The 25,292-nt window shown below is 43.3% G+C and overlaps 1 protein-coding gene across 1 annotated transcript in view; it reads left to right on the plus strand.

Moving 5' to 3' along the window:
* The window catches only part of MERTK (MER proto-oncogene, tyrosine kinase), a 115,048-nt gene that overhangs the window by 84,083 nt on the left and 5,673 nt on the right, over positions 1 to 25,292 (plus strand). Inside the window, exons 11-18 of the mRNA XM_022599070.2 lie at positions 2,491 to 2,576; positions 4,313 to 4,408; positions 5,131 to 5,211; positions 10,277 to 10,369; positions 11,904 to 12,022; positions 18,319 to 18,428; positions 20,195 to 20,354; positions 21,030 to 21,166. Of these exons, the coding sequence (XP_022454778.2) occupies positions 2,491 to 2,576; positions 4,313 to 4,408; positions 5,131 to 5,211; positions 10,277 to 10,369; positions 11,904 to 12,022; positions 18,319 to 18,428; positions 20,195 to 20,354; positions 21,030 to 21,166 (882 nt within the window). The remainder of the gene's footprint in view (positions 1 to 2,490; positions 2,577 to 4,312; positions 4,409 to 5,130; positions 5,212 to 10,276; positions 10,370 to 11,903; positions 12,023 to 18,318; positions 18,429 to 20,194; positions 20,355 to 21,029; positions 21,167 to 25,292) is intronic.

Consider the following 25,292-nt stretch of genomic DNA (forward strand, 5'->3'; position numbering starts at 1 on the left):
AACCATAAATTCAATATAATCACCATCTAAATTGCTGCAGGATTGTTGAAAAAAGCTGATTTGAAAATTTACCTGAGGGACTTCCCTGGCAGTCCGGTAGTTGAGACGTTGCCTTCCAATGCAGGGGGTGTGGGTTTAATGCAGGGGGTGCACATTCGATCCCTGGTCAGGGAGCTAGGATCCCATATGCCTCGTGGCCAAAAAGCCAAAACATAAAACAGAAGCAATGTTGTAACAAATTCAATAAAGACTTTAAAAAAGGTCCACCTCAAAAAAAAAAATCTTTAAAAAAAAAAAGAGAGAAAATTTACCTTGAAGAGTAAATGAGCAGAGACGGCCAAGACAGTTTTGAAAAACACAAAAGTTTGGGTGGAGAGGGCTAATCCTACTAGGTATAAAAACATGTTAAATGATTAGAACAGAGAGGTATTGGTGAGAACTCAGTGTATGGACATCACAGGGTGCCCGTATGTGTGTGGGAATAGAATATACAATGAAGATTGCATTTCACATCTGTGGAGAAAGGAAGGAATGTTCAAAAAACAGAACCTGTTCTAGGGGTGGGATGGAGAGAGATGAACAAGACAAGCATGGGGCTGCCCACATGTAGCTTATAGTCTAGCAGTTAGGAAATACAGAAGAAAATGCTCCGTGTGAAAACATTCTTATCAGCTAGTCCTCCACTAACTCATGGTTCCACAGAACCCAAAAGCTTACCACCAAACTAGATCTTAGATATTATCTGATTCAACCCTAGCTGTAATAATTTGGAGAAGTTTAATGTTGAATGTTTTAAAACTTACCAAAAAGTGGGGCTGCAAAGTACAGCAGATATATTAATAAGATTCCAGTACTGTTTCAAATATTTAGAAATAAAATTATCTCCAAGAACCATTAAGCTGAGCAGAAGCCGAAAACAAGCGAAAAGTTGATCACAGTTTATTTTATACATTATTTTATACTGAAGTCAGTTTCCTTGGGTCTTCACACCCTCTTCATTTGTTCATTTTGTACAAGCACCTTTCATTTGTTCATTTTTTAATGAAAATACCTTTATTTTCTACTTATAAAAGTAACGTTCTTCTAGTTTTTTTAAAAATCAAATTATATAGAATAGTTGAAAGTAGAAAGTGAAACCCACCTGTAACTCCAGGGTTTATACCTGGTCTCAGTTGCTATTTCGGCATAAATCCTTCCAAATTCTTTACTTAGCATACAAATATATTATTTTTTAAATGTGTTCTCTCTTTTAAAATAATCTATATATGCAAGATAACGTGAGGTTAAGTCTATAATTTAGACTCATGAATTCATAGTACTTGCCACCAATTAGTCTAAAACAGTGACTAAATGGATTTTTTTAAATAGGTTTTATTTTTCAGAAAAGTTTTAAATTTACAGAAAAGTTGAGAAGGTAGTACAGAGACTTTCCATATACATCACATCCAGGGTCCCCTGTTATTAACATTTTATGTTAGGACAGTATATTTGCTACAGTCAGTCAAACAATATCAATACATTGTCATTAACAAAGTCCATACTTTGTTCAGATTTCCTTTGTTTTTGCCTAATATCCCTTTTCTTTCCCAGAGGCCTATCCAGGACACCACATCACATTTTGTCGTCATGTCTCCTTAGGCTCCTCTTGGCCATGGCAGTTTCCCAGCCTTTCCTTGTTTTTGTTGAACTTGATAGTTTCCGGGAGTACTGCTCAGGTATTTTGTAGGATGCCCTCTCTTGGAATTTGTGTGATGTTCTGCTCGTGATTAGACTGGGGTTACAGGTTATTGAGTGGAAGACTACAGAGGTGGAGTGCCACCTTCATCCCATTACATCGAGGATACACACTGTCAGCATGATTTATCACTGTTGATGTTCATCCTGATCACCTGGCTGAGGTGGTGTTGCCTGATTTCTCTACCATAGTTATTTTTTCTCCCTTTTTATACTGGACCCTTAGGAAGCAAGTCCGTATATGCAGCTCACACTTACAGGGTAAGGAGTTAACGCTACCCCCATCTCTTAGAGGCAGAGTATCTATATAAAATATTTGGAATTCTTCTGCGCAGGAGACTTCTCTCTTTCCCCCATTTTATTTATTTATTTATTTATACACATATATACACACACACACACGTGTGTGTGTGTGTGTGTGTGTGTGTATTATCAGTCTGGACTCATGAATATTCATTTTATACTTTGGCTTATAATCCAATACGACTATTGTGTTGCTCAAACTGTTGCAGCTTTGGCCGTTGGGAGCTTATCAGTTGTTCTCAGCTCTTGATGGTTCCTAGACAGGGTTGTTTGATATTGCCAGGTAAGCCTAAAATGGATCTAAGGAAAGAAGCCTATTTCTCCCAGTGAGAAAGGTCTTTGTACTAGAAGAGCCCTTTTAACAGGCAGAAGCTTAGTAGCATCTTGTGGAACCAGCCCCAACCTGGGTAGCCTTCTGCTGCTTGTGTGAGATGTCTGTTCTCATTCACCCAGGAGCGCCTTCACAGAGGAGGATTCAGAATTGGTTGTCAGTTACATAGCAAAGAAGTCCTTCTGTCGGCGAGCCATTGAACTCACCTGTAAGTTGACTCTCATTTCTCTGTTTTGGCAAAAGTTAAAATAGTTGAGAGCAAAGAAAACCACAAATTAATTGATAGATTTCTAACAAAAGCCAAAGGAGTCGAAGAATGTCTATCTTTAATATGCAAAATGTCTCTGAAAACCAACAAGTAGAGAGTCAGACATGGCCCGGGGCTTCCCTACTAGCCGGTTTCCTGGAAATCTGGAGCTGGACCCACGGTGAAGTGACCGGGGTTAAGGACTCCCGATGCCATGAAACATGAAGGGAAGAAGGAACTCTCAGGGTGAGAGGAGAAGATGTGGGCAGAGGGATTTAAAGGAAAGAGCAAAGCAACTGTCATAATCTTGAGCTCATTTCCTGTTTTTTCCTGACAACCAAGTCAGGGAACAATTTGCTAGCATACTTTGTGACAGTTATGGTTTGAGCTTTGCTGAATCAGAGCAGGAACTCTTTTAGTTTCAAAAAATGGGAATAGACAGATAGCTGTGTTCTTGAATAATTTCAGAAACAGTGTTGGAAGTGTGTGAATATTATCAAATTCAAGCTTCAGGATGTTTGCCAAAAAACAAAACAACAACAAATAAATATAAGGATGATGGAAGGCAGGTTACTATGAAACAAAAACTCATTTGATGTAGGATGTTATTACTTCTTTAATCTAGAAATTTTGCCTTTTAGATGTCTATTCTTGCATTTAAAAAAATCTGTCATTTAGACCAATTTCTTTCCTTGATTGAAGCACTATTTGGGTAAAATTTTTTCACTAAAAGCTAATGTGTCCTTTGTAATTACCACATTTTTTTTTTCTTTCTAAGTCTTGCTCGTTCCCTAACTATGGCACAGACTGAATCATTTGCCAAATGGCTATTGAATTGGTCTCCCTCTCCTGGTTAACAGCCTTTATTGATAACACTGATTGTCTGTGCCGCATATCTACACCTCATAGAAAATCTTAACCTTCAGTCCCCCACCAAGTATTCAATTTAGCACTTTCTGTGTCATTATAATGAAGTTCTATATACCATATGTAAAACAAACTGTACCTTGTTCTCTACATGTTTCCTGTGGATTCTGTGCCACCTTCCCTGGCATGGAAGGGCAGGGGAGGTGTCCTGATGACTTTTTTTGTATCCCACACTTAGAGGTATACTAGTAAATGCTCCACTAGAAAGAATATTGACTGGGGACTGCCCTGGTGGTCCAGTGGTTAAGACTCCGAGCTCTCAATGCAGGGGGCCCGGGTTTGATCCCCGGTCAGGGAACTAGATCCTGCGTGACGCAACGAAGATCCCTCACGCAGCAACTAAGATCCTGCATACTGCAACTAAGACCCAGCGCAGCCAAATAAATTTATAAGTAAATATTTAAAAAAAAAAAAAAAGAAAAGAAAGAATATTGACTTAGCTTCCTCACTCCTTTAGAGTCAAGGGCAAAGCTCCCCTGCATGAATCGGATTGCCAGCTGCTGCTACCACCCAATGGGAAGAGAAATATGGTTCTGATTTTTATAATCCTTCAGGATTAATTTTGCCCTGAAACATTCATTTTACTCAGTTTAATCATTAAGTACGATTAAGTGTGATATTTTACTACTGGCATTTTGGGGGGAGAGCTACGGATATAAAATGAGAAAAATGTTTAACTTTTTTATAGGACTTTATATACAATTTTAATTATATTCGGATGAAAGGAAGCATACTGACAGGTCATGTATGTTCTGTGACTCCTTTTATAGTACATAGCTTGGGAGTCAGTGAGGAACTGCAAAATAAACTAGAGGATGTCGTGATTGACAGGAACCTTCTAATTCTTGGAAAAATTCTGGGTGAAGGTAAGCAGTTTAATTCTTTTAAAATATGAGTAAGAAGGTACACAGTTCACAGTCATTTTAAAAAATATATATTTATTAAATAAAATACCATTTTTGTGACTTGAAGTTATAATACAAATAGTTCTATCTTATAACTTTTAAAATGACAAAGTAAATAGTGATTTTTGAAACTCAGATTTGGCCTATGAAAAAGGCCTCTGCAGAGCCTAACAAACACAGTGGGCTCTCGAAAAATATTAATTTCCTCTCTTCATTAAAATGCAATGCAATTCATGGGTCGGCTTCCTATATACTTTCAATTTATTCCTCTAGTTCTTAAGTTTACTATTCTTGTCACCTTCCTAATTAAATAGGAACACAGGTGAAAATACATATTTGTCAAAATGGTCTTAGGATAAATGATAATGGCGTTAAGAGTTTGTACTTGATGCACGTCAGTAACAATTTCCATGTTGTCTTGTAAGTTTCTTGAATCAGTCATGATGCTTAATAAAGTGGTGAGCCGGGCTAAGTGTGAGCCAACCAAGCTTGTGACAAGCAGGAGGCGAGGGCATGGCCTGTGCCCTGGGTTTACCAGTGTGGGTGACCTGGCCAGCTCTGCCCGGCTGCTGTGTTGGGGTCACAATGGAGCCACGTGAAAACAGCAGCTACAGTGCTATTGCATTTCTGTGGGCAAGAGAGATTTTGCACAAGGTCAATAGAGATGTTGTTTTACTTCACAGGAGAGTTTGGGTCTGTCATGGAAGGAAATCTTAATCAGCAGGATGGGACCTCTCAGAAGGTGGCCGTGAAAACCATGAAGTGTGAGTTAACCCTGATGAAACCCATTCTTCTAGGGGTGGGCAGCTGCTTCAGTATCCGGTGCTTCATCAGGCCAGTGATGAACGATGGAGTTCATATGTCATGGTCTCGGTCACCAATGGGTCAGAAGGCCATCCAGAGCACTGTTAAGGTCACAGATGGAAAGTTACTGTAATGAGCTCTTCATACCTGCATTGTGTGTGTGTGTGTGTGTATATATATATATATATATATATATATTTTTTTTTTTTTTTTTTTTTTTTTTTCAAACTGAGCATGAGGAAACACTAATTCAGGGCTTGTCTGTTTGGGGGAGGGGTCTGAAGCTCTGATGGTGCTTTTTTTTTTTTTTTAATTTATTTATGTATTTATTTACGGCTGTGTTGGGTCTTTGTTTCTGTGCGAGGGCTTTCTCTAGTTGTGGCAAGCGGGGGCCACTCTTCATCGCGGTGCATGGGCCTCTCACTATCGCGGCCTCTCTTGTTGTGGAGCACAGGCTCCAGACGCGCAGGCTCAGTAACTGTGGCTCACGGGCCCAGTTGCTCCGTGGCATGTGGGATCTTCCCAGACCAGAGCTCGAACCCATGTCCCCTGCATCGGCAGGCGGACTCTCAACCACTGCGCCACCAGGGAAGCCCTCTTTTTTTTTTTAATGTTTGGTTTTATTTATTTATGTATTTGTTTATGTATTTATTTATTATTGAAGTATAGTTGGTTTACAATGTTTCAGATGTACAGCAAAGTGATTCAGTATATTATATATTCTTTACACTTGTCAGGGAGGGGGAAATTTCCCCCTCCACCCCTTTTAAGCTCTTGTGGCTGGCCTAATAAAATTGACACAAGACAGATTAACAGGAGAAAAAGAAATAAGTTTTAATTCATGTGCAGGAAATGTCATAGAAATGGGACCTACGAAGTGGCCAAAGAGGCAGCTTTTATATGTTTTAGACAAAGAAGTAGTAAATTTGTGAGGAATTGACAGGACAAAGAAACATGGGTTTTAGGTGCTCAATAAGTGAAGAATCAAAGCAAAGCTCAAAGTTTGGGCTTGGGGTAGTCAGTTTAAAGAACTAACAAGGGAGAAGGTGTGGAGAAAAGGGAACCCTCTTGCACTGTTGGTGGGAATGTAAATTGATACAGCCACTATGGAGAACAGTATGGAGGTTCCTTAAAAAACTGAAAATAGAATTACCATACGACTCAGCAATCCCACTACTGGGCATATACCCTGAGAAAACCATAATTCAAAAAGAGTCACGTACCACAGTGTTCATTGCAGCTCTATTTACAATAGCCAGGACATGGAAGCAACCTAAGTGTCCATCGACAGATGAATGGATAAAGAAGATGTGGCACATATATACAATGGAATATTACTCAGCCATAAAAAGAAACGAAATTGAGTTATTTGTAGTGAGGTGGATGGACCTAGAGTCTGTCATATAGAGTGAAGTAAGTCAGAAAGAGAAAAATACCGTATGCTAACACATATATATGGAATCTAAGAAAAAAAAATGGTCCTGAAGAACCTAGGGGCAGGACAGGAATAAAGACGCAGACGTAGAGAGTGGACTTGAGGACACGGGGAGGGGGAAGGGTAAGCTGGGATGAAGTGAGAGAGTGGCATGGACATATATACACTACCAAATGTAAAATAGATAGCTAGTGGGAAGCAGCTGCATAGCCCAGGGAGATCAGCTCAGGGCTTTGTGACCACCTAGAGGGGTGGGAAAGGGAGGGTGGGAGGGAGGCTCAAGAGGGAGGAGATGTGGGGATATACGTATATGTGTAGCTAACTCACTTTGTTATAAAGCAGAAAGTAACACACCATTGTAAAGCAATTATACTCCAATAAAGATGTTAAAAAAGAAAGAAAGAAAGAACTAACAAGGTTTGTTTATACAGGCTTCTTCAGCCAGAATTCCTTCTCTCTGGCGATAAGGGTGTCCTTCATCCTTCACATGAGAGAGTTATTTCCTGCTTTCAGGAAGACAGAAAGGAGTGTTAGAGTGTCAGAGTGTCCCCCTTGCACTGGCCATTTCCTAAGTAACTGTAATTCAAAGTAATCAATATGCCATCGTGACATATTTTGGGGTGGCCCACCCTGAGCCCCAGCACACTCAAGGCAATAACATTTGTTATTTTTACTCTCTCCCTCCCCCTCTCTCATCATTTAGTAGAGATAACGATTCCAAAGTAAAGCACGAATTTCCAAGGCAGGACTGAGCTGGTAGCAGCAGGGGTTGGTCTGGCTTAGCTTGGTGGGTTCACTTCCTCACTTGAGGGTGGTTGTATGGTCTGCAGGAAGCTGTGGACTGCCCGGAAGGTAAGATGCCCAGAGAGAGGAGAAATATTCTTTGGTTAAAGGCATATCAAGAGCTACGATCATAAACTGCAGTCGCCAAGGGAGCTGGGAAGAGTGCTTACATCTGGGTCAGGAGGGGCCCGATAAGTCATCACACAGAATCTGTTTTCATCCCACAAGTAGTAAAGTGCTATTAAGATTCTTAAGCAAATGAGGACAAGAGCATATTATTACATTCTAGAAAGTTCACTTTGGTTGCAGCATGGAGGAGAATGAATTACAGTGTTGACAAAAATAGTGGCAGATGCCAGTTAGAGCCCTTTCAGAGTCTGTGCCCATGTCCATCTAGACAAGGAAACTAAGGCTCAGAAAGGTGGTGACTTGTCCAAATCAAATAGCTAGAAAGGAGGAGGGTCGGGCCGGAGTTTTCCTCGCCATAGATTGACCAGACTGCAATGGCGGACCGTGATAACGGGTCCCCCCATGCCCTTCTCCAGGAAGCATCTCCAGGGCCTGGAGACACATGATTGTCTAAGTTCGGTTCTTCAGGTGTCCAGCTGGGCACCCATGAAATTGACCACGATCGTACACCATTCACCTGCAGTTGTCCTCACAATTCATACAGAGGAAAATTATTTGGTGCTGTGTTTGTTAATGCTCTTAATATTGCTTCCTCATTTACCCCTTGTATATATTCAGTATTACTTTTGATCAAGGGGTAAAGTAAAATTGGTTTCTTCCTAAAATTTAAATCCACTGTTTATTGGGCATTAAAGCATCAGTTAGATTATAAGCATGTATTGAGACTTCTTAACCAGAATTGGAGGCTGAAGTTTTAATTTAAATATAAAAAGTAACCCTAATAACCAATAAGTCAGACGGGCTGGTGCTTTTTGCTTTTTCAAGCTTTCTATATACATAATAATGGCCAATACTTATGTAATTCTTACTGTGTGCCAGAGGGCACTGCAGTTATTCCCACATTTCATCAGTACAGCAGGAGCAGGAAATCAATACAACTAGGAAGTAGGTGTGGGTCATCTCCTCCATAGACTGAGAAAACCCAAAGTTAGAGTACTTACTGGAGCTGAACCCGTGTGGAGCCGAGTCTGGGTATCAAGCCACAGTCAGCATCCTTCCTGCCTCTCTCATTTTTCTGTTAACCTCTCAGTGTGTCCCTAGGAAGGCTCCTTCCATCAGTTATCCCAATTCACCGAGTAGAAAGTTTAGGGGCCCTAGTAAAAGGAGCTGGGCCTGGAACCTGTTTCCTCTCTGGCCTTGGCTCTGCAATCCTTTAACTTAGTTAGAGTAACTTGTATGTGAATTGCATCCATGCTAAGTATCAAAGATTAAAAGCCCAGTCTCTGGCCTCTGAATCCCAGGCTCATCTACATTTGCCTGGAGGGGTTAGACCCTGGGGAAGGGGTTTGCCCACTTCACCTGGTTGTTTGGGGCAAAGTTGGCAGACATTTTGCAGGTCTATAGAATTTTTTTGCTTAAATTTGCTTTGATAGGAAGGTTAATATATCTTAAGCCCATAGGAGGTACAGACACTGTACTACATGCTCTTACATGTAATTTCAACCAACACTTCCCCCCGGTTAAAGCAGATTCCCTAAGGCATGCTTGGCTTTGTGTTTGATTTTAACGGTGGTGAAATACACATAGCATAAGATATACCATCCTAACCCTTTTTAAGTGTACAGTTCAGGGACATTCAGTGCATCCACATTGCTGTGCAACCATCACCACCATCCATCTCCAGAACTTTTTCGCCTTGCAAAACCATAACTCCGTACCCATTAAACAACAACCCTCCATCCGCCGTGCCCCCTCCTTCTGGCAGCCACCATTCTACTTTCTGTCTCTGTGAATTTGACTTCTCTAAATACCTCATAAAAGCGGAATCATACAGGATTTGTCCTCATGTGACTGACTTATTTCACTTACCATAATATAGAATTTTAAATGTTTCTCTTAAATTGGCTTAATTCCAAAAACGTGGTATGAAAGCGTATCTAGTTCACAAGGCGTGACTGGGCAACCAGACTTGCAAGAAACGTGGTGAGAGAGAGAAGCATGTGTTCTTTCTTTTTTGAAGGCAAAAATCATTGCAACAGACCAGTTGGATTTGATTTTAGTTTTTTTAAACTAATATGCTTTCATTTTTAGAGCAGTTTTAGGTTTATAGAAAAATTGGGCAGGGACTTCCCTGGCAGTCCAGTAATTAAGACTCGGGGCTTCCACTGCAGGGGGCATGGGTTTGACCCCTGGCCAGGGAACTAAGATCCTGTATGCCTTGCTCAGGCTCAGCTGAAAAAAAAAAAAAAAAAAAAAAAATGGGCAGAAAGTAGAGGGTTCCCATATACCCCCTCCCCTCACACGGTCTCCCCTGTTAACGTCTTGCATGGGTGTGGTACATTTTTTATAATTGATGAACCCGTAGTGATACATTATTAACTGAAACTCATAGGTTACATTAGGGTTCCCCTTGTGTTGTATGTTCTGTGGGTTTTGACAAATGCATAATGCCCTGTGTCCACCATTCCAGGGTCATACAGAAGTTTCACCTTCCTAAAACCCCCATACGCCATCTATTCATCCCTCCCCCCACCAGTCTCTGACAACCACTCATCTGTTTACTGTTGCTATCATTTTGCCTTTGCCTGCTTTTACTTTTAAAGAACAAAATTGCTATTGCCCCCTCCCCTTCTCTGAGTAAATAACTCGTGCCTAACATTTTCTGTCTTTTCTTTTAGTGGACAACTTTTCGCAGCGAGAGATTGAGGAGTTTCTCAGTGAGGCTGCGTGCATGAAAGACTTCAACCACCCAAATGTCATCCGACTCCTAGGTACTCAGAGAAACATAGGACTGGGTGGCCGGAGGGGCTCAGCTGATCCACTCTGGGCCACAGGAAACATCTCTGGGGCAGATACATTTTACACCTTGTATAACTCTGAAGCAATTTATAACATCGGATTTTTCGGGACTTCCCTGGCAGTCCAGTGGTTAGGACTGGGTGCTTCCACTGCAGGGGGCCCGAGTTCGATCCCTGGTCAGGGAACTAAGATCCTGCAAGCCGCACAGTGTGGCAAAAATAAAATAAAATAAAATAAAAATAAGGGCGTTTTCACCCAAAAGACTTCTTATGGTTATATTTTCTGAGGCTGGTCGTACAAATGGGCCTGCATTTTCCTGGACATCAGTGGGCTCAGGACTGTTCAGTGTCCACAGAGTTCTAGGTGATTGTGGATTAAAACAGCCCCCGGTCACCCCAGTTACAAGCCATGAAAGCTGGTTATGCTATAATTTGTATTGATTGAGTTTACCCGTGAATCAAAAGCTAGTGGAATAAAGCTGTAAAAGTAGACAAATTCCATAGATCATCTTTGAGAGACAATTTATTGACATATTTCAAGTACTGATTTCTCTGGATCTGCACTGACAGTTTCATGGCACTCGATTCAAGTGATTTGAGTCAGTGATTTAATAGGCAGAATTTGGTTTTGTGGCAGTGTTTGCTAAAAAATACAAAAAGGAGAGCCCGTATCAAGTGGTTGCTGTGCGATACTATTCCAGGAGGGAAGAGCGACTTAAAAATAATTGAATATTCTGCTGACTTTTTTTTTTTTTTGCTGTCCTGTGACTTGATAAATGCTAAATTCTTTGGGGAACTTTCAAAGGTTTATTATGATGGACACTGCAGAGAGATGGGAAAACTAATGTTTGGAGACGATGTTGTGTCAAAGAAACTACTGTTGCTCATTTGTAACTATTGACTTCCACGGACTCTGAGAACAGTGGCGCTGTGTAATTGTACCACCGTGTGCAAGAGCATTGTAAGCTTGATCTCAGGTGACAGACAGGCTCTGATTCTAGCATCCATGACAGATGATGTTTTTTTTCCCCCCGTGTATGTGTTAACATTTAGAGATGTGAATTTCACCTGTCGGCCCTCAGAATTCTTCCAATAGTTTTAAGCATTCGGTTGCAGGGGACTTCTTCATACGCTTAAGTATTGAACCATCACGTGAAACTAGTTTGCCCTTGAATTCTGCTGCAGTCACTACCCCTCACGTAGACTCAGTATAACAGAAACGCCATGGGTTTATAGATGGCTGTACTTGGTATCGATTAATTTTTGAGAGCTTTCACGCAAAGATTGGCACTAGTCTGAAAGAAAAAGAAATACCGAGAAGTGGACCCAGTGTGTGTCCCATATTCTAGAATACAGCGTGTGAGTTGTGAGGGTTTGGTTTGGTTTTGTTTTTTTAACCGCTAACTTGAGAGCACATGTTTTCAATTTGGCCAGCGCTCCTGCAGTGCTTTTTCTGGTCACTGGTAACAAGGGCTCTTTGTAACTTACTCTCTGTTTTCGATTCCAGGTGTGTGTATAGAAATTAGCCCTCAAGGCATCCCCAGGCCCATGGTGATTTTACCCTTCATGAAATACGGGGATCTGCACACCTATTTACTGTATTCCCGATTGGAGACAGGACCAAAGGTAATTAATCACCCAGTTGCATGGCCTCTGAACAGTGCTTGGGGCTCCCGTGACAGGGCCTGGACAACACCAGCATCTAACCTAGAAAATGAAGGAGGGAAGGAGGGGACATTGGCCTCTGTTCCGTGCTCACTGTGCACCCTGGGGGTTGAAATGTGGTCCTCATAGCCGGCCTGCCCATAGATTTCATTATTCCTGTTTTATGTGAGGGAGAAGCAGGCTGGGAGTGGAGCAGAGTGGGCCCCTCTTGCTGTCAGGGTGGTCTCTTTCCTTGAAAGTCTCCTCTTTTTAGATTGTTCACTCTGAAATTCCTGAATGCCGGAGCCATCTCAGTTTTCAGGCAGAAGTTGTACTGAGTTGTTTTTCAGAGACCCTGAGGGGGTCCATGTTTCTCTTTATCCCGAGCCGCTCTGTCCTCAGAATCAGAAAGTGTGTTGGGAATTGGTGGGCCAGCCTGCCTGCCTTCCACGGTGCCCCTGAGAGGAACACTGACCCCACAGGGCAAACCCTGCCCTGAAGCCCCACAGCGCAGAGACACCAAATGGAAACGAGCTCTTAGACTGAAACACCTCGCCCACCGGTCACAGGTGGTGGAAAGAGTCGTGATGAGATAGTAGTAGCAAGATGGTGCCTGGGGAGCTTCATGGAGAAGGTCCTCATCCCGAGAGACAGGTGAACCTGTAGGAACAGCCATTTATTTATAATATGGCGAGGCAGTTGAAATAAAACTTGAGACCCAGTTTAGGGGGAACATTTTCTAGAGCCTTCTTCGCTGTGTCTTGCTGCCCCTGTTGGTAGTTTATGCCTGTGTGTTATGAACAGGCCGGGAGATTCTTGCTTTCCTTTTTCTTGTACTTGTTCTGTTCTTTCCAGGGACGGCATAAGGGACCTAAACAGGAAAGTGAGCCCCTTCCTTTTTCTAGCTACCCCCATGGTCCTGTGCTCACACCTGTTTTGTTCATGGCTTCTTTAAGTCTTTCACCAGCACAAATACTAACCAGAGACAGGAAATTGTAGCCACATCACAGAGCTATTACAAAGTCACTGGGGCACCTCCAAAGAGGTGAAGGGCCTAATCCAAAGTAGGGGACTCAGCATGGCTGAGTGCTTTCCTTCTCTTCCCCGTCCCCCCAAGAAACAGACAGTAACATGATAAGAAGCCTGGAGAAGAAGAAAAAATTACCCATAATTCCCAACATTGGCATCCTCGGACATTCACATCGCAACCGTTTATTCCACATCTCTGTGTTTCACAGGCAGGGGCTCAGTATGTACACATCTGTCTGTAGGCCAACAACAGGGGCTAACATTTCTCAAATGTTTGGCAGAGACCAGCCTGTGTTTCGCATATATCAATGGCACAGCCACCGTAATAAGTAGTTACTAATAGAATCTCAGGTGAGGAAACTGAGGCACGGATCAGCAGTGGTGGAGGCAGAACAGGCTGCAGACCCCATGCCTTTAGTTCTTCTCCGCCGCAGCCCATGGGTGCCCCTGCCCGACAGGGCAGCCTCCAGACAGATGTCTGTGAATGGCTGCATAGCATCCTCTTGAATGGATTTCACTTCATGTTGATGAATGATTTTGCCTACATTTAATTTCCTGGTATATTGTATGATTTTTCTAATAATTTGCAGGGGGGATTTCATATTTCACAAGAGTGATTTCTGTAGTAAAAAAAATTAAAATACACAGGTTTGTTTGATGACCAACAATCATCCATCTTGTGAAGCTTAACTCTCCTCCCTTTTTTGGACCGCTGTGCGAGTGTAGTGAGCCTCAGATTGGATGTCTTTCTTGAATCTTTGTAGAAGAGAAATAGGCCATTTATATCCTTTATAAAAATACTTTAAGGGCTTCCCTGGTGGCGCAGTGGTTGAGAATCTGCCTGCCAATGCAGGGGACATGGGTTCGAGCCCTGGTCCGGGAAGATCCCACATGCCGCAGAGCAACTGGGCCCGTGAGCCACAACTACTGACCCTGCGCATCTGGAGCCTGTGCTCCGCAACAAGAGAAGCCACGATAGTGAGAGGCCCGTGCACCACGATGAAGAGTGGCCCCCGCTTGCCACAAGTAGAGAAAGCCCTCGCACAGAAACCAAGACCCAACACAGCCTAAATAAATAAATAAATAAATAAATTTAAATCATATGGACTTCTAAGAAGACCTCTGCTTTAAAAAAAAATTTTTTTAATTATCATACAGAAAAAAATGACTTTTTTCCCTTTTTGGTTTATAGTTATATAAATTGTAATGCATGTATAGATTCATATACTACCGTTACAATCAGGATACGGAACAGTTCCATCACCCAAAACTCCTCCTCCTGCTACTACCCCTTTATAGTTACACCTTGCCCACATGGCTAACCCCTGGCAACCACTGATCTGTTCTCCATCACTACAGTTTTGTCTTTTAGAGAATGCCATATAAATGGAATTATATAGTTTGTAATTCTTTGAGACTGGCTTCCTTCACTCAGTATTACGCCTTTGGGAGCCATCCAAGTTGCATGTCTCAGTAGTGCTTTGTTCTTTTTATTGCTGTGGAGGCTTCTACTGTATGCTGTATCACAGTTTGCTTTTTCCATTTACCTATTGAAGGACCTATGACAGTTTTTGAGTTGCTATAAAAATTCACATACAGGTTTTTGAGTGAACATAACTTTTCATTTCTCTAGGCTAAATACCCACGAATGGGATGCTAGGTCATATGGAAAATGTATGTTTATCTTTATAGTAAACTGCTAAACTACTTTCCAGAATGGCTGTACCATTTTACATTTCCACCAGGAATGTATGAGAAATTCAGTTGCTCTGCATTCTTGTCAGCACTTGGTATTATCTGTAGTTTTTTGTTTTGTTTTGTTTTTAGCTGCTCTGATAGGTGTATAGTGATAGCTTATCATGAAATTTATTTGCATTTCCCTAATGATTAATGATGTTGAGCATCTTGTGTTTATTTACCATCTTTATATCCTCTTTGGTGAGTGTCTGTTAAAGTCTTTTGTTTATTTTTTAATTGGGTTGTTGGTTTTCTTGTTGAGTTTTGAGAGTTCTTTAGCTACAGTTCCTCTGTTGGATATGTGATTTGCAATGACTTTTCTTCCAGTTTGTAGCTTGGCTTTGTATTCTCTTAACATGAGCAAAAAAAGTTTAATTTTGATGAAGTATAGTTTTTTCTTTTAATGGATCATACCTTCACTGTCATTTCTAAGAACTCTTTGCCTAACTCCAGATAAAAAAGATTTTCTTTTGTGTTTTCTTCTAAAAATTCGTGGGTTTACATGTTACGTTTAAGTCTGTGACCCATTTTGAATTAATTTTTGTATAAGGTGTGAAATTTAGTTTGTTGCTTTTTTTGCATATAGATGACCAGCATCACTTGTGAAAAGACTATCCTTAATCCACTAATTGCTTTTGCACCTTTGTGAAAAATCAGTTGTACACGTGTGGGTCTATTTCTGAGTTCTCTGTTCTATTCCATTAAGCTATGCGCCATCCTTCGCCCCTATCACACCATTGAGATTACTGTAGCTTTATTGTCTTAAAATCGGGTAATGTGATTCCTCCAAATTTATCCTACTTTTTCAGAGTTGTTTTTGCTATTCTAGTTTTGTTGCCCTTCTGTATAAATTATAGAATCAGTTTGTGTCTGCCAAAAGTACTGCTGTCATCTTATGTTCTTTTGAACAGAATAACAAGGAAACAAGTATACAGCATCTTACTGACTAATGAATAGTTTCGATTTGCAAAAATATAAAGTATATCTCCAATGATGGAAACTCCCATGTTTTATAAAAATTTTAAAGGAATGTTTTTAAAAGGAATGTATTTTCATATTTTGACACTTTGTAGCCACATGTAAAGCTGAAAGTCACAAAATGCGTCATAGACAAACAAGAAAATCAAGCTTTTATTCAAATCTCTACTGCCTTATCAGTCAGTTCCTTGGCAATAAATACCTCTGGTCCTGCTAGAGTGGCCCAAGACTAGGTCTCAGTCATATAAATGTGCTTCTTCAGCAGGACCTGGGTGCCATTCTGTCCTCTGTGTGAATAGCATGCCTGCTCTTCCAATCCATGAACACTGGATACCTTTCCATTTATTTAGAAACTAATTTAATTCTTTGCTTTTGTAGTTCTCAGAGTATAAGTTTTGCACTTCCTCTGTTAAATTTATTCCTAAGTATTTTGTTGTGGATTCTTTTGCAGATGTTGTTTTCTTAATTTCATTTTCAGACAGTTCGTTGTTAGTGTGTAGAAATGCAGTTGAGTTTTGTATGTCAGTCTAGTATCCTGCAACCTTATTGACCTCATTTATTAGTTTTACCACACAATGATCTTTTAAATGACCTTTGGTCACAGTCTGCAAGATTAACATAGTTCTGCTTGGAAAAAACCAACACAAATGAATAGCACCGGATATTCGTTATACTTTCATGAATGTCAGCAGATTGGATATTCCTTAGCACCCAAGTCCTTTCCTGGAAATTAGCATCCAGAAAATCAAATGCCCCACATATATAGAGCAGAGGCGTAAGGTTTTCATGCCTGATTTACTTACATTTTTTTTAACAACTCCATTATGTAAGGGTAAAGGATAAAGCATTTTTGTTATATATACAGTCTGTGACTGACACGTGTCTTAGTTGAGAAATATAAATCATTAACAATTCAGTGTCAGGACTTCTGTGGTGGTCCAGTGGTTAAGACTCCATGCTCCCAAATCAGGGGGCCTGGGTTCGATCCTTGGTCAGGGAACTAGATCCCGCATGCCTCAGCTAAGAGCCTGCATGCCACAGCTAAGACCCAGCACAGCCCAATTAAAAAAAAAAAAAAAAAAAATTCAGTGTTTTCACGAGTACCACTTTAGAAGGCTCATGTGCCATATAGAATAAACCATAAATCCAATGCTTTGGGGAAGAATATATCACGGGTGGACCCATTTATGATTTCTAGGAACTTTGTGAACCCTTTTCTGTAGGGCTCTGACTGCACTAAAACATTGAATTACTACACAGAAGTCTTCATTAGTCATCGTCCTCTTGATCAGTCCCAACACGGCAGGTTTTCTAACACACAGTCTGGTTTGATTTTTACAACGTGGAAAAAAAACATTAGGCTGTTAAAACTTACAGGAGAGAAACCCTAGAGAGACAAAAACGAAAATTCCCAAATACTTACTTGTGGTACTTTGGTCCCATGATAAGGGGTAAAGACCACCCTACTTTCTGTCCAGAAGAAAAAAAGCCTCTTTTGAAACATTTCAAAATAAAATGATACCAGATGTGGGTGCATAATTGGGAACAGCTCCTTCTCCATGGGCTTTTTGCTGTCAAAGCATTAGATCCTCCCCCACTGAGGCCAGACCCCCCTTCTTTTCCCCTCTTTGTCCCACTGCCACTCAGAAGGACACAAGGATCGCATTTGAGCTCATAACTTGTGAAAAGAATGTTATTAACTGGCCACACACGCAAAATAAATTGTTGGCGGTATCTTTGGAATTGCATTAAAGTTATAAATTAATTTTTTTAATACCTTTAAAGACGAGGAGAAGAAAACGTGATACTTGCCAAGAAGTTTTAGGGTTTGTTGGGTTTTGTTTGTTTTTCATTCATTTTTAAAACCTTATTTGTGACATTAGTGATATGGAAATTTACTTGTTTCATAGCCACGCTTCTCAGTCATAAAGCCATCATTTCACCCCCTCAAATGGAAGTAACTTGGTTTCCTTTTAAAAAATAATCCTGGACTTTCCTGGTGGCGCAGTGCTTAGGAATCTGCCTGCCCACGCAGGGGACACATGTTCGGGCCCTGGTCTGGGAAGATCCCACATGCCGCAGAGCAGCTAAGCCTGTGCTCCACAACTACTGAGCCTGCGCTCTAGAGCCCACGAACCACAACTACTGAAGCCTGCGTGCCACAACTACTGAAGCCTGCGTGTCACAACTACTGAAGCCTGCGTGCCTAGAGCCTGTGCTCCACAACAAGAGAAGCCACTGCAATAAGAAGCCCGTGCACCATAACAAAGAGTAGCCCCTGCTCGCTGCAACTAGGGAAAGCCCGGGCGCAGCAACCAAGACCCAACACAGCCATAAATAAATAAATTTATAAAAAAAAATAATAATAATAGTCTCTCAGGAATTCCCTGGTGGTCCAGTGGTTAGGACTCTGCGCTTTCACTGCCAGGGCCCGGGTTCATTCCCTAGTCAGGGAACTAAGATCCTGCAAGCCACATGGTGTGGCCAGAAAAATAATAATAATAATCTGTCTCCTTGTGTCTTCCACCCCCTAGCATATTCCTCTGGAGACACTATTGAAGTTCATGGTGGACATTGCCCAGGGAATGGAGTATCTGAGCAACAGGAACTTTCTTCATCGAGATTTAGCTGCTCGAAACTGCATGTAAGAGCCCTGGCCCATCCTGGAGTGGGTTGGACCTCATGGTGGTAGATATTTGTGGGCCTGTGGGGTGGCCTGTTGATTTTAAAGTATGGAGGAAGATTAGGCTTGGGAGGTGACAGTGTGGCAGGCTCTGGAGATGGGGTTTCTACCGCCCTGACACATGACTGGGTGTTTGCTTGAGGGTTTTCACTACCTCTGCCTCTAAGAGTCTGGCTGGCCTCCAAAACTCCCCTGGGACTTCTTCTTTTTCTTTTTAATTTTTATTGGAGTACAGTTGATTTACAATGTTGTGTTAGTTTCAGGTGTACAGCAAAGTGATCAGTTATACATACACATATATCCACTCCTTTCTAGATTCTTTTCCCATATAGACCATTACAGAGTAATGAGTGGAGTTCCCTGTGCCATATAGTAGGTCCTTATTAGTTATCTATTTTCTATATAGTAGTGTGTTTATGTGTGACTACTTCTTTATTTTCACACTCTCACTCAGCTAGGAGCGCTAGGTGTGAACTCTGGGATCCTCCCCAACTGCCATCAGCTTATTTGGATCCAGAGTTACATATAAGTCAGCTGACCATGAAGACAGTAATGAAACTCATAATGGTTTTGTCCCTGAGTTTTCATGATACTGCCTTGTGAAGTAGTTTTGTCCTGACTACACCATAGCTTTCTTTTTGCAGCAGAGAGACAAGGGCTTAAGCAAGAACTTCGAACTTCACCTTCCCCATCTCTTCAGTCTGCTTCAACAGCCATTATCTGCTGTAGATCTTCAAAAACAATAACTATTTCTTGATTGGAAATTCACTGTTGCAAGAAGAGAGAGTGTTCCTTAAATGTATTGCCGTTATTCGTTTTTCTTCGTTGGAGATGTGACAGTGGAGCCTGTCCCCTGCCTCCTCCTAACCAACCCTGCCACCCGGCCCTCTGTCACTTTCACCTCATTTTTGAAAACCCAGAAGGGTCTTGGTTTTGTTTTTTATTTAAATAATTTGTCTACCATGGAGGGAGAATCATGAAAACCTTTTCTTCCCCTTAACATTTCTTTCATGGTTTTCCCACGAGGTAGGGTGACCAGCTGTCCGGTTTGTCCAGCATTGAGGGATTTCCCAGGATGTGGGACTTTTAGTTTAAAATGTTAGCGTCAGGCAAACGGGGACAAGGTAGTCTCCCTACATCCAGACCACTCATTCCTCCCCCTCGTCCTCTCCTTCTTGTCTAAGATCAATTTTAACTGCTTGGGCTGTAAATGCAATTGTATTCCTTTAATTTTCCAGTTAATTCCTCAGGTACCACCTGGCACCGTCTTAGCAGGAAGTCCAGTGTCCCCCGCGCACCGCACATGCTTCCCCACCTCCCCCAAGCTGTCAGGCAGCTTAATCTATGGAGCCAGTGCTGCTTCCAGACGTCAGGCAGGAAGGCTACTGGGCTCTAGATAAGTCCACCAGGGGGCCCTGGCTTGGAGCTGCTTATCTTTCTACTCCCGTGCCCCTCTGTTCCTCCAGGTGGCTCCATCCTCTGTGCCCAGGTGCCCTGGTTGGTCCAGATTCCCACACAGACCAGAAGCGTAGAAAGTTATAACTCATCTGGTTCCCCCTCACTTGCTCTGCCATTGGTCCCAAAGCAGGACCCTCCCAGGCTGTGGGGTCTCTGTCTTTTGGTTACTCATCATGAATGTTTTCAGCTGCATCAGGTGCAGACCTGTGATTTCAGGCTTTGCCTCTGAGGCCGCTGAGGACATGAACTCACTCTGTCTCTCTCTGTAGGTTGCGAGATGACATGACTGTCTGCGTCGCGGACTTCGGCCTCTCTAAGAAGATTTACAGTGGCGACTACTACCGCCAGGGCCGCATCGCTAAGATGCCTGTGAAATGGATCGCCATAGAGAGTCTCGCGGACCGAGTATACACCAGTAAAAGTGACGTGGTACGTACGTACAGAGTTTTGATTTGGGGCCCCGCCTTGCAAAGATGAAGGCCTGCTGAAAGAGATGACTTAAGCTGGTGATGCAGGACATCTTACTCTTTGATCAACTGAGGATTGGGGCATGCTCACACTTCTCTTTATTTATCGCTAGATGCTTTAATTCAGGCGGAACATTAGATTCTGGTGAAGTAGCCTGACATTCAGAGGATGGCAAAGGCCCTTAATTTATTTCCTCCTTCCTCTGCTGCAGTATAGTGACTCATTGCCTGCAACTAAGATATTTCATGTTCACATTAAATTAAATGAATTCATCCCATGGCTGTTTGGAACTAGGATGCTGTATAAAAGGTACTGTGTATGGATACCCTTAACCAGAGATCAGGAAAAGAAAACACTTGCCGACAACAGTAGGAACAGAACATTAAACAGAGCACTGATGTGACACAAGGCTAGATCTGCCTTTGTCTCATTTCCCAAACAGCTTTAGTAAAAATGGGGAACTGTGACGTTCCGACCCCACGTTATTGCCGTTTTGGGAGAGCAGCGTATCTCAAACATAATTGTCAGCTTTGTGCATGACTGCCGGGGCTCTAAGGAAATGACCTTTCCCGATGAAAAAGTCCATTCAGCCTTTCTGAAAAGACTTGCATCCTGACGTTGTCGCTTTGTCCTCAGTGGGCATTTGGCGTGACCATGTGGGAAATAGCCACACGAGGAATGACCCCCTATCCCGGAGTCCAGAACCACGAAATATATGACTACCTTCTGCACGGCCACAGGCTGAAACAGCCAGAGGACTGCTTGGATGAACTGTGAGTCAGCTGCTCTTCATGTCGGGGCACCCTGCAAAGACCTGGGGGACACACAGCCATAGTGGGTGGGGACACTCAGCCAGGCGGGTGTGGGCAGAAGGTGACCCACGCAGATGTCTGGTGTGTGGGAAGCGGTGTGTGCACATCTCCAGTGAGCCCGCACGTGTTCTGAAGTTCTGTAAGCCCCTCTGGGAAATACAGTCGGCCCTCTGTATGGGTGGATGCAGAACCCACAGATACGGGGGGGCCAACTGACTGTAAGGGACTTGAGCAGCTGCAGATCTTGGTATCCGCTGGGGCTTTGGGAACCAATCTGTCATGGATACCGAGGGATGACTATATATCCTATAGATAAATAGGCCGACTTTACAATGCCTGAGGTACTTGGATAATTCTCTGCCCTCTTCTGAAGCAGTCATGCTTCTCTTTTCATTCAGCATCTTAAACAAACCAATCACAGGAATATCTTGAATCAGGAAATTTAGAAAACTAAGCCAGTGGCTTTGCTTTCAGGCTGGTCATCAGAATTGCTTAGGGGATATTCTAAGAATGTGATTCCTCAGCCCTGTGCCTGGAGATTGTGATTCTCTCGGTACAGAGCAGGCCCAGAAATGTATGTTTTAAAACTATCCCAGGGATGGACTTCCCTGGTGGTGCAGTGGTTAAGAATCCGCCTGCCAACACAGGGGACACGGGTTCGAGCCCTGGTCCGGGAAGATCCCACATGCTGTGGAGCAACTAAGCCCGTGCACCACAACTACTGAGCCTGCGCTCTAAAGCTCACGAGCCACAACTACTGAGCCAGTGAGCCACAACTACTAAGGCCGTGTGCCACAGCTACTGAAGCCCATGCCCCTAGAGCCCGTGCTCCACAGCAAGAGAAGCCACCGCAATGAGAAGCCCACGCACCGCAACAAAGACCCAACGCAGCCAAAAATAACTAAATGAATAAATAAATTTATTAAAAAAATAATAATAATATTGTTTAAAAAAAAAAAAACTATCCCAGGGAGACAGTACACTCAGCCAGCGTGAGACCTCCCCCCAGCTCCCAGCGTGCAGGACCACAGTGCCCTTCCCATCCCAACAGGCCCCTCTCTCTTCGGGGTGGACAGTACGGGGAGAGGCCTGGGACTTGGAGTCAGAGAGGCCAGGCTCTGCCTCCTAACTAGCCACGTTTGTGGCCACTGCAGCTGACTTGACCACTCCGTGCCACGTGATCAGCCACCAAAAAAGTATAGTCACGTATTCTGCAGAGGTATTTGGAGGGTTAACAAAGAAGTGTGTGGAGTTCCCAGCCTGCAGGAAGCACGCACGCTAAGTGTCACATATAGTGCCCGTGATTAATAGCATCTTTACAACTCGATCCCCTCCCAAACACCTTGCCGACTTTTTAAAAATCATTTCTTGTGGCACTGCCTCTAGCTTGGTGATCTGAACCTTCCTAATGATGAGTCTGTCCCCAACGTAACAGGCGTCATGGGCTTGGAGAGGGGTATTCTCACCATGTTTAGCAAGAACATTTCAGGACCGTGGGCCTGCGTGGCCTCCGCCGTGGAACGCCGGGCCGCGCTGCTCAGGCAGGTGGGCCTGTGCAGGACTCCACACACGCGCACCCACACTCACACTCTGGCCCTGCTTCCTCGTACCGGTGAGAAGGCCCCGGTCAGTTTGCACATGGGCCTCCCAGATCCACCGTGGCCAAACAGAAGGAAAGTTTTTTTTGATCAGAGCCTCACACTGCTTGGAGGGGTGTGGTAGTGGTGGTGGTGGTTATGGTTGTAAATCTATAACATTTAGAACAGACACAGAAATCATAAGCCCTTTAAAAGAAACATCATAAAATCCTAATTCAATTAGATCTGAGGCTTCACGGTCGTTTCTGAAAGGGACACATGAATGAAACGTTTGCTTCTGCAAATGAGGAAGCCATTTCTGTCAAACAATACTGAATGGAGACTTTTGTGGCTGTTTCTTTCTTGGTTTCTTCGGTGCTCCAGGGGAAGTTGATTATCTGGGGTCTTAGCAAGGTCTCAGCTGTGTCACGTTGTGGTTTTAGATGCTGCGTGTAGAGCCATGACGAGGGAATGCTGAGTCGGTTTTTGAGAGGTGGTTTTTTAGGTGAAAGAGCTGCAGTGTCAGCAATGCCCTGCGGCTGGGGGAGGGAGGCTGGGGAAAAGCCTGAGGAAGCAGCGGCTCCGCGGTCCCCACCCCCAGGCTGGTTCCTCACACCGCGGGCTCGCAGAGGCTCTGGTGAGCCAAGCCCGCTCCCCAGGTCCCCTCTGAGTCTGGATACTGGCGAAGGACAGAGAGCTCTCTGCATTTCCATATCTGGGGTCTTTTCTTTTAAAACTGAGGCAGATATATTGGAGCACCTCTGTTTGCTGTCTCACCTTAGTGGAGATGAGTTGACTCCTGTGTTTGGTTGCCCCTCTGTCATTTTACAGTCAACCCTGAGAAATACAGCAATGGAAATAACAGGGTGTGCTTGGAGCCCCGCTCCCCGGTCCTGCCCGCTGAGGGCCACCTCTTCTTACAGCATCACCCCCACCTCTGGATGACCAGGTCCCCATCACCCAAGAGGCCGCTCTGGGCGGTGCTCGCATCACCTCCGGAGGACCTTTCCTCGGCCGAACTCACAGCCTCCCAGATGCAGCCACTGTGGTTCGTGGCACCGGCCCTTGGTCTCCTCGTCTCCAGGGTGACACGCGGACGCCACCTTGTTCTTTCTTATCCCACTGGGTCCCCACAGCCAGCAGGTGTCTTTCAGGGTCCCCCTCCCCTCCATTCCTTCCCCCAGTACAAGCGCGCCTCCTAGATGTTGCGGGTTCAGCTCCAGAGCACTGCAGTAGAGTGAGTCACAGGAATCTTTTGGTTTCCCAGTGCATATAAAAGTTATGATTACCATACGGTAGTCTGTTAAGTGTGCAATAGCATTATGTCTAGAAAATGGCGTACATACCTTAATTTTAAAAACACTCTGTGGGGACTTTCCTGGTGGTCCAGTGGCTGAGGCTCTGTGCCCCCAAGGCAGGAGGCCCGGGTTCGATCCCTGGTCAGGGAACTAGATCCCACATGCCACAGCTAAGAGTTTGCATGTCACAACTAAGACCTGGTGCAGCCAAATAAATAAATATTTTTTTAAAGAAACACTTGATTGCTAACAAATGCTAACCATCACCGGAGCCTTCAGCAAGTCATAATCCTTTTGCTGGTAGAGGGTCTTGCCTCGATGTTGGTGGCTGCTGACTGATCAGGCTGGTGGCTGCTGAAGGCTGGGGTCATCGTGGCAATTTCTTAAAATAAGACAACAGTGAAGTTTGCTGCATCGATCTACTCTTCCTTTCATGAACGATTTCTCTGTAGCATGCAATGCTGTCTGATAGCGTTTTACCCCCAGGAGGACTTCGTTCAGACTTGGAGTCAGTCCTCTCAAACCCTGCTGCTGCTTTATCAACTCAGTTTATGTAATATTCTAAATCCTTTATTGTCATTTCAACAGTCTTCACGGCATCTGCACCAGGAGTGGATTCCATCTCAGGAAACCACTTTCTTTGCTCATCCAGGAGAAGCAACTCCTTATCCATTAAAATTTCATCATAAAATTGCAGCAATTCAGGGAATTCCCTGGCGGTCCAGTAGTTAGGACTCCACACTTTCACTGCCGAGGGCCTAGGTTGATCCCTGGATGGGAAACTAAGATCCCGCAAGCTGCTCCGTGCAGCCAAAAAAAAAAAAACACAGGTGAAAATTGCAGCAGTTCAGTCACATCTTCAGGCTCCACTTCTATTTCTGGTTCCCTTGCTCTTCCACCCGCATCTGAAGTTACTTCTAGTGAAGCCTTGAACCCCTCGACGTCATCCATGAGGGTTGGAATCAACTTCTTTCAAACTCCTGTGTATGTTGATATTTTGACCTCTTGCCATGAATCACAGATGTTCTTAACGGCATCTAGAATGGTGAATCTTTTCAAGAAGGTTTTCAATTTACTTTGTTCAGATTCATCAGAGGACTCTCTTATCCATGGCAACTCTAGCTTTACAAAATATATTTCTTAAATAATAAGATGTGAAAATCTAAATTACTCCTTGATCCCTGGGCTACAGTATGATGTCGTGTTAGCAGT

The sequence above is a fragment of the Delphinapterus leucas genome, chromosome 13, assembly GCF_059928025.1.
Source record: "Delphinapterus leucas isolate spDelLeu-1000000601 "Yukka" chromosome 13, BTC_Dleu_Yukka2, whole genome shotgun sequence".
NCBI classification, from domain to species: Eukaryota; Metazoa; Chordata; class Mammalia; order Artiodactyla; family Monodontidae; genus Delphinapterus; species Delphinapterus leucas.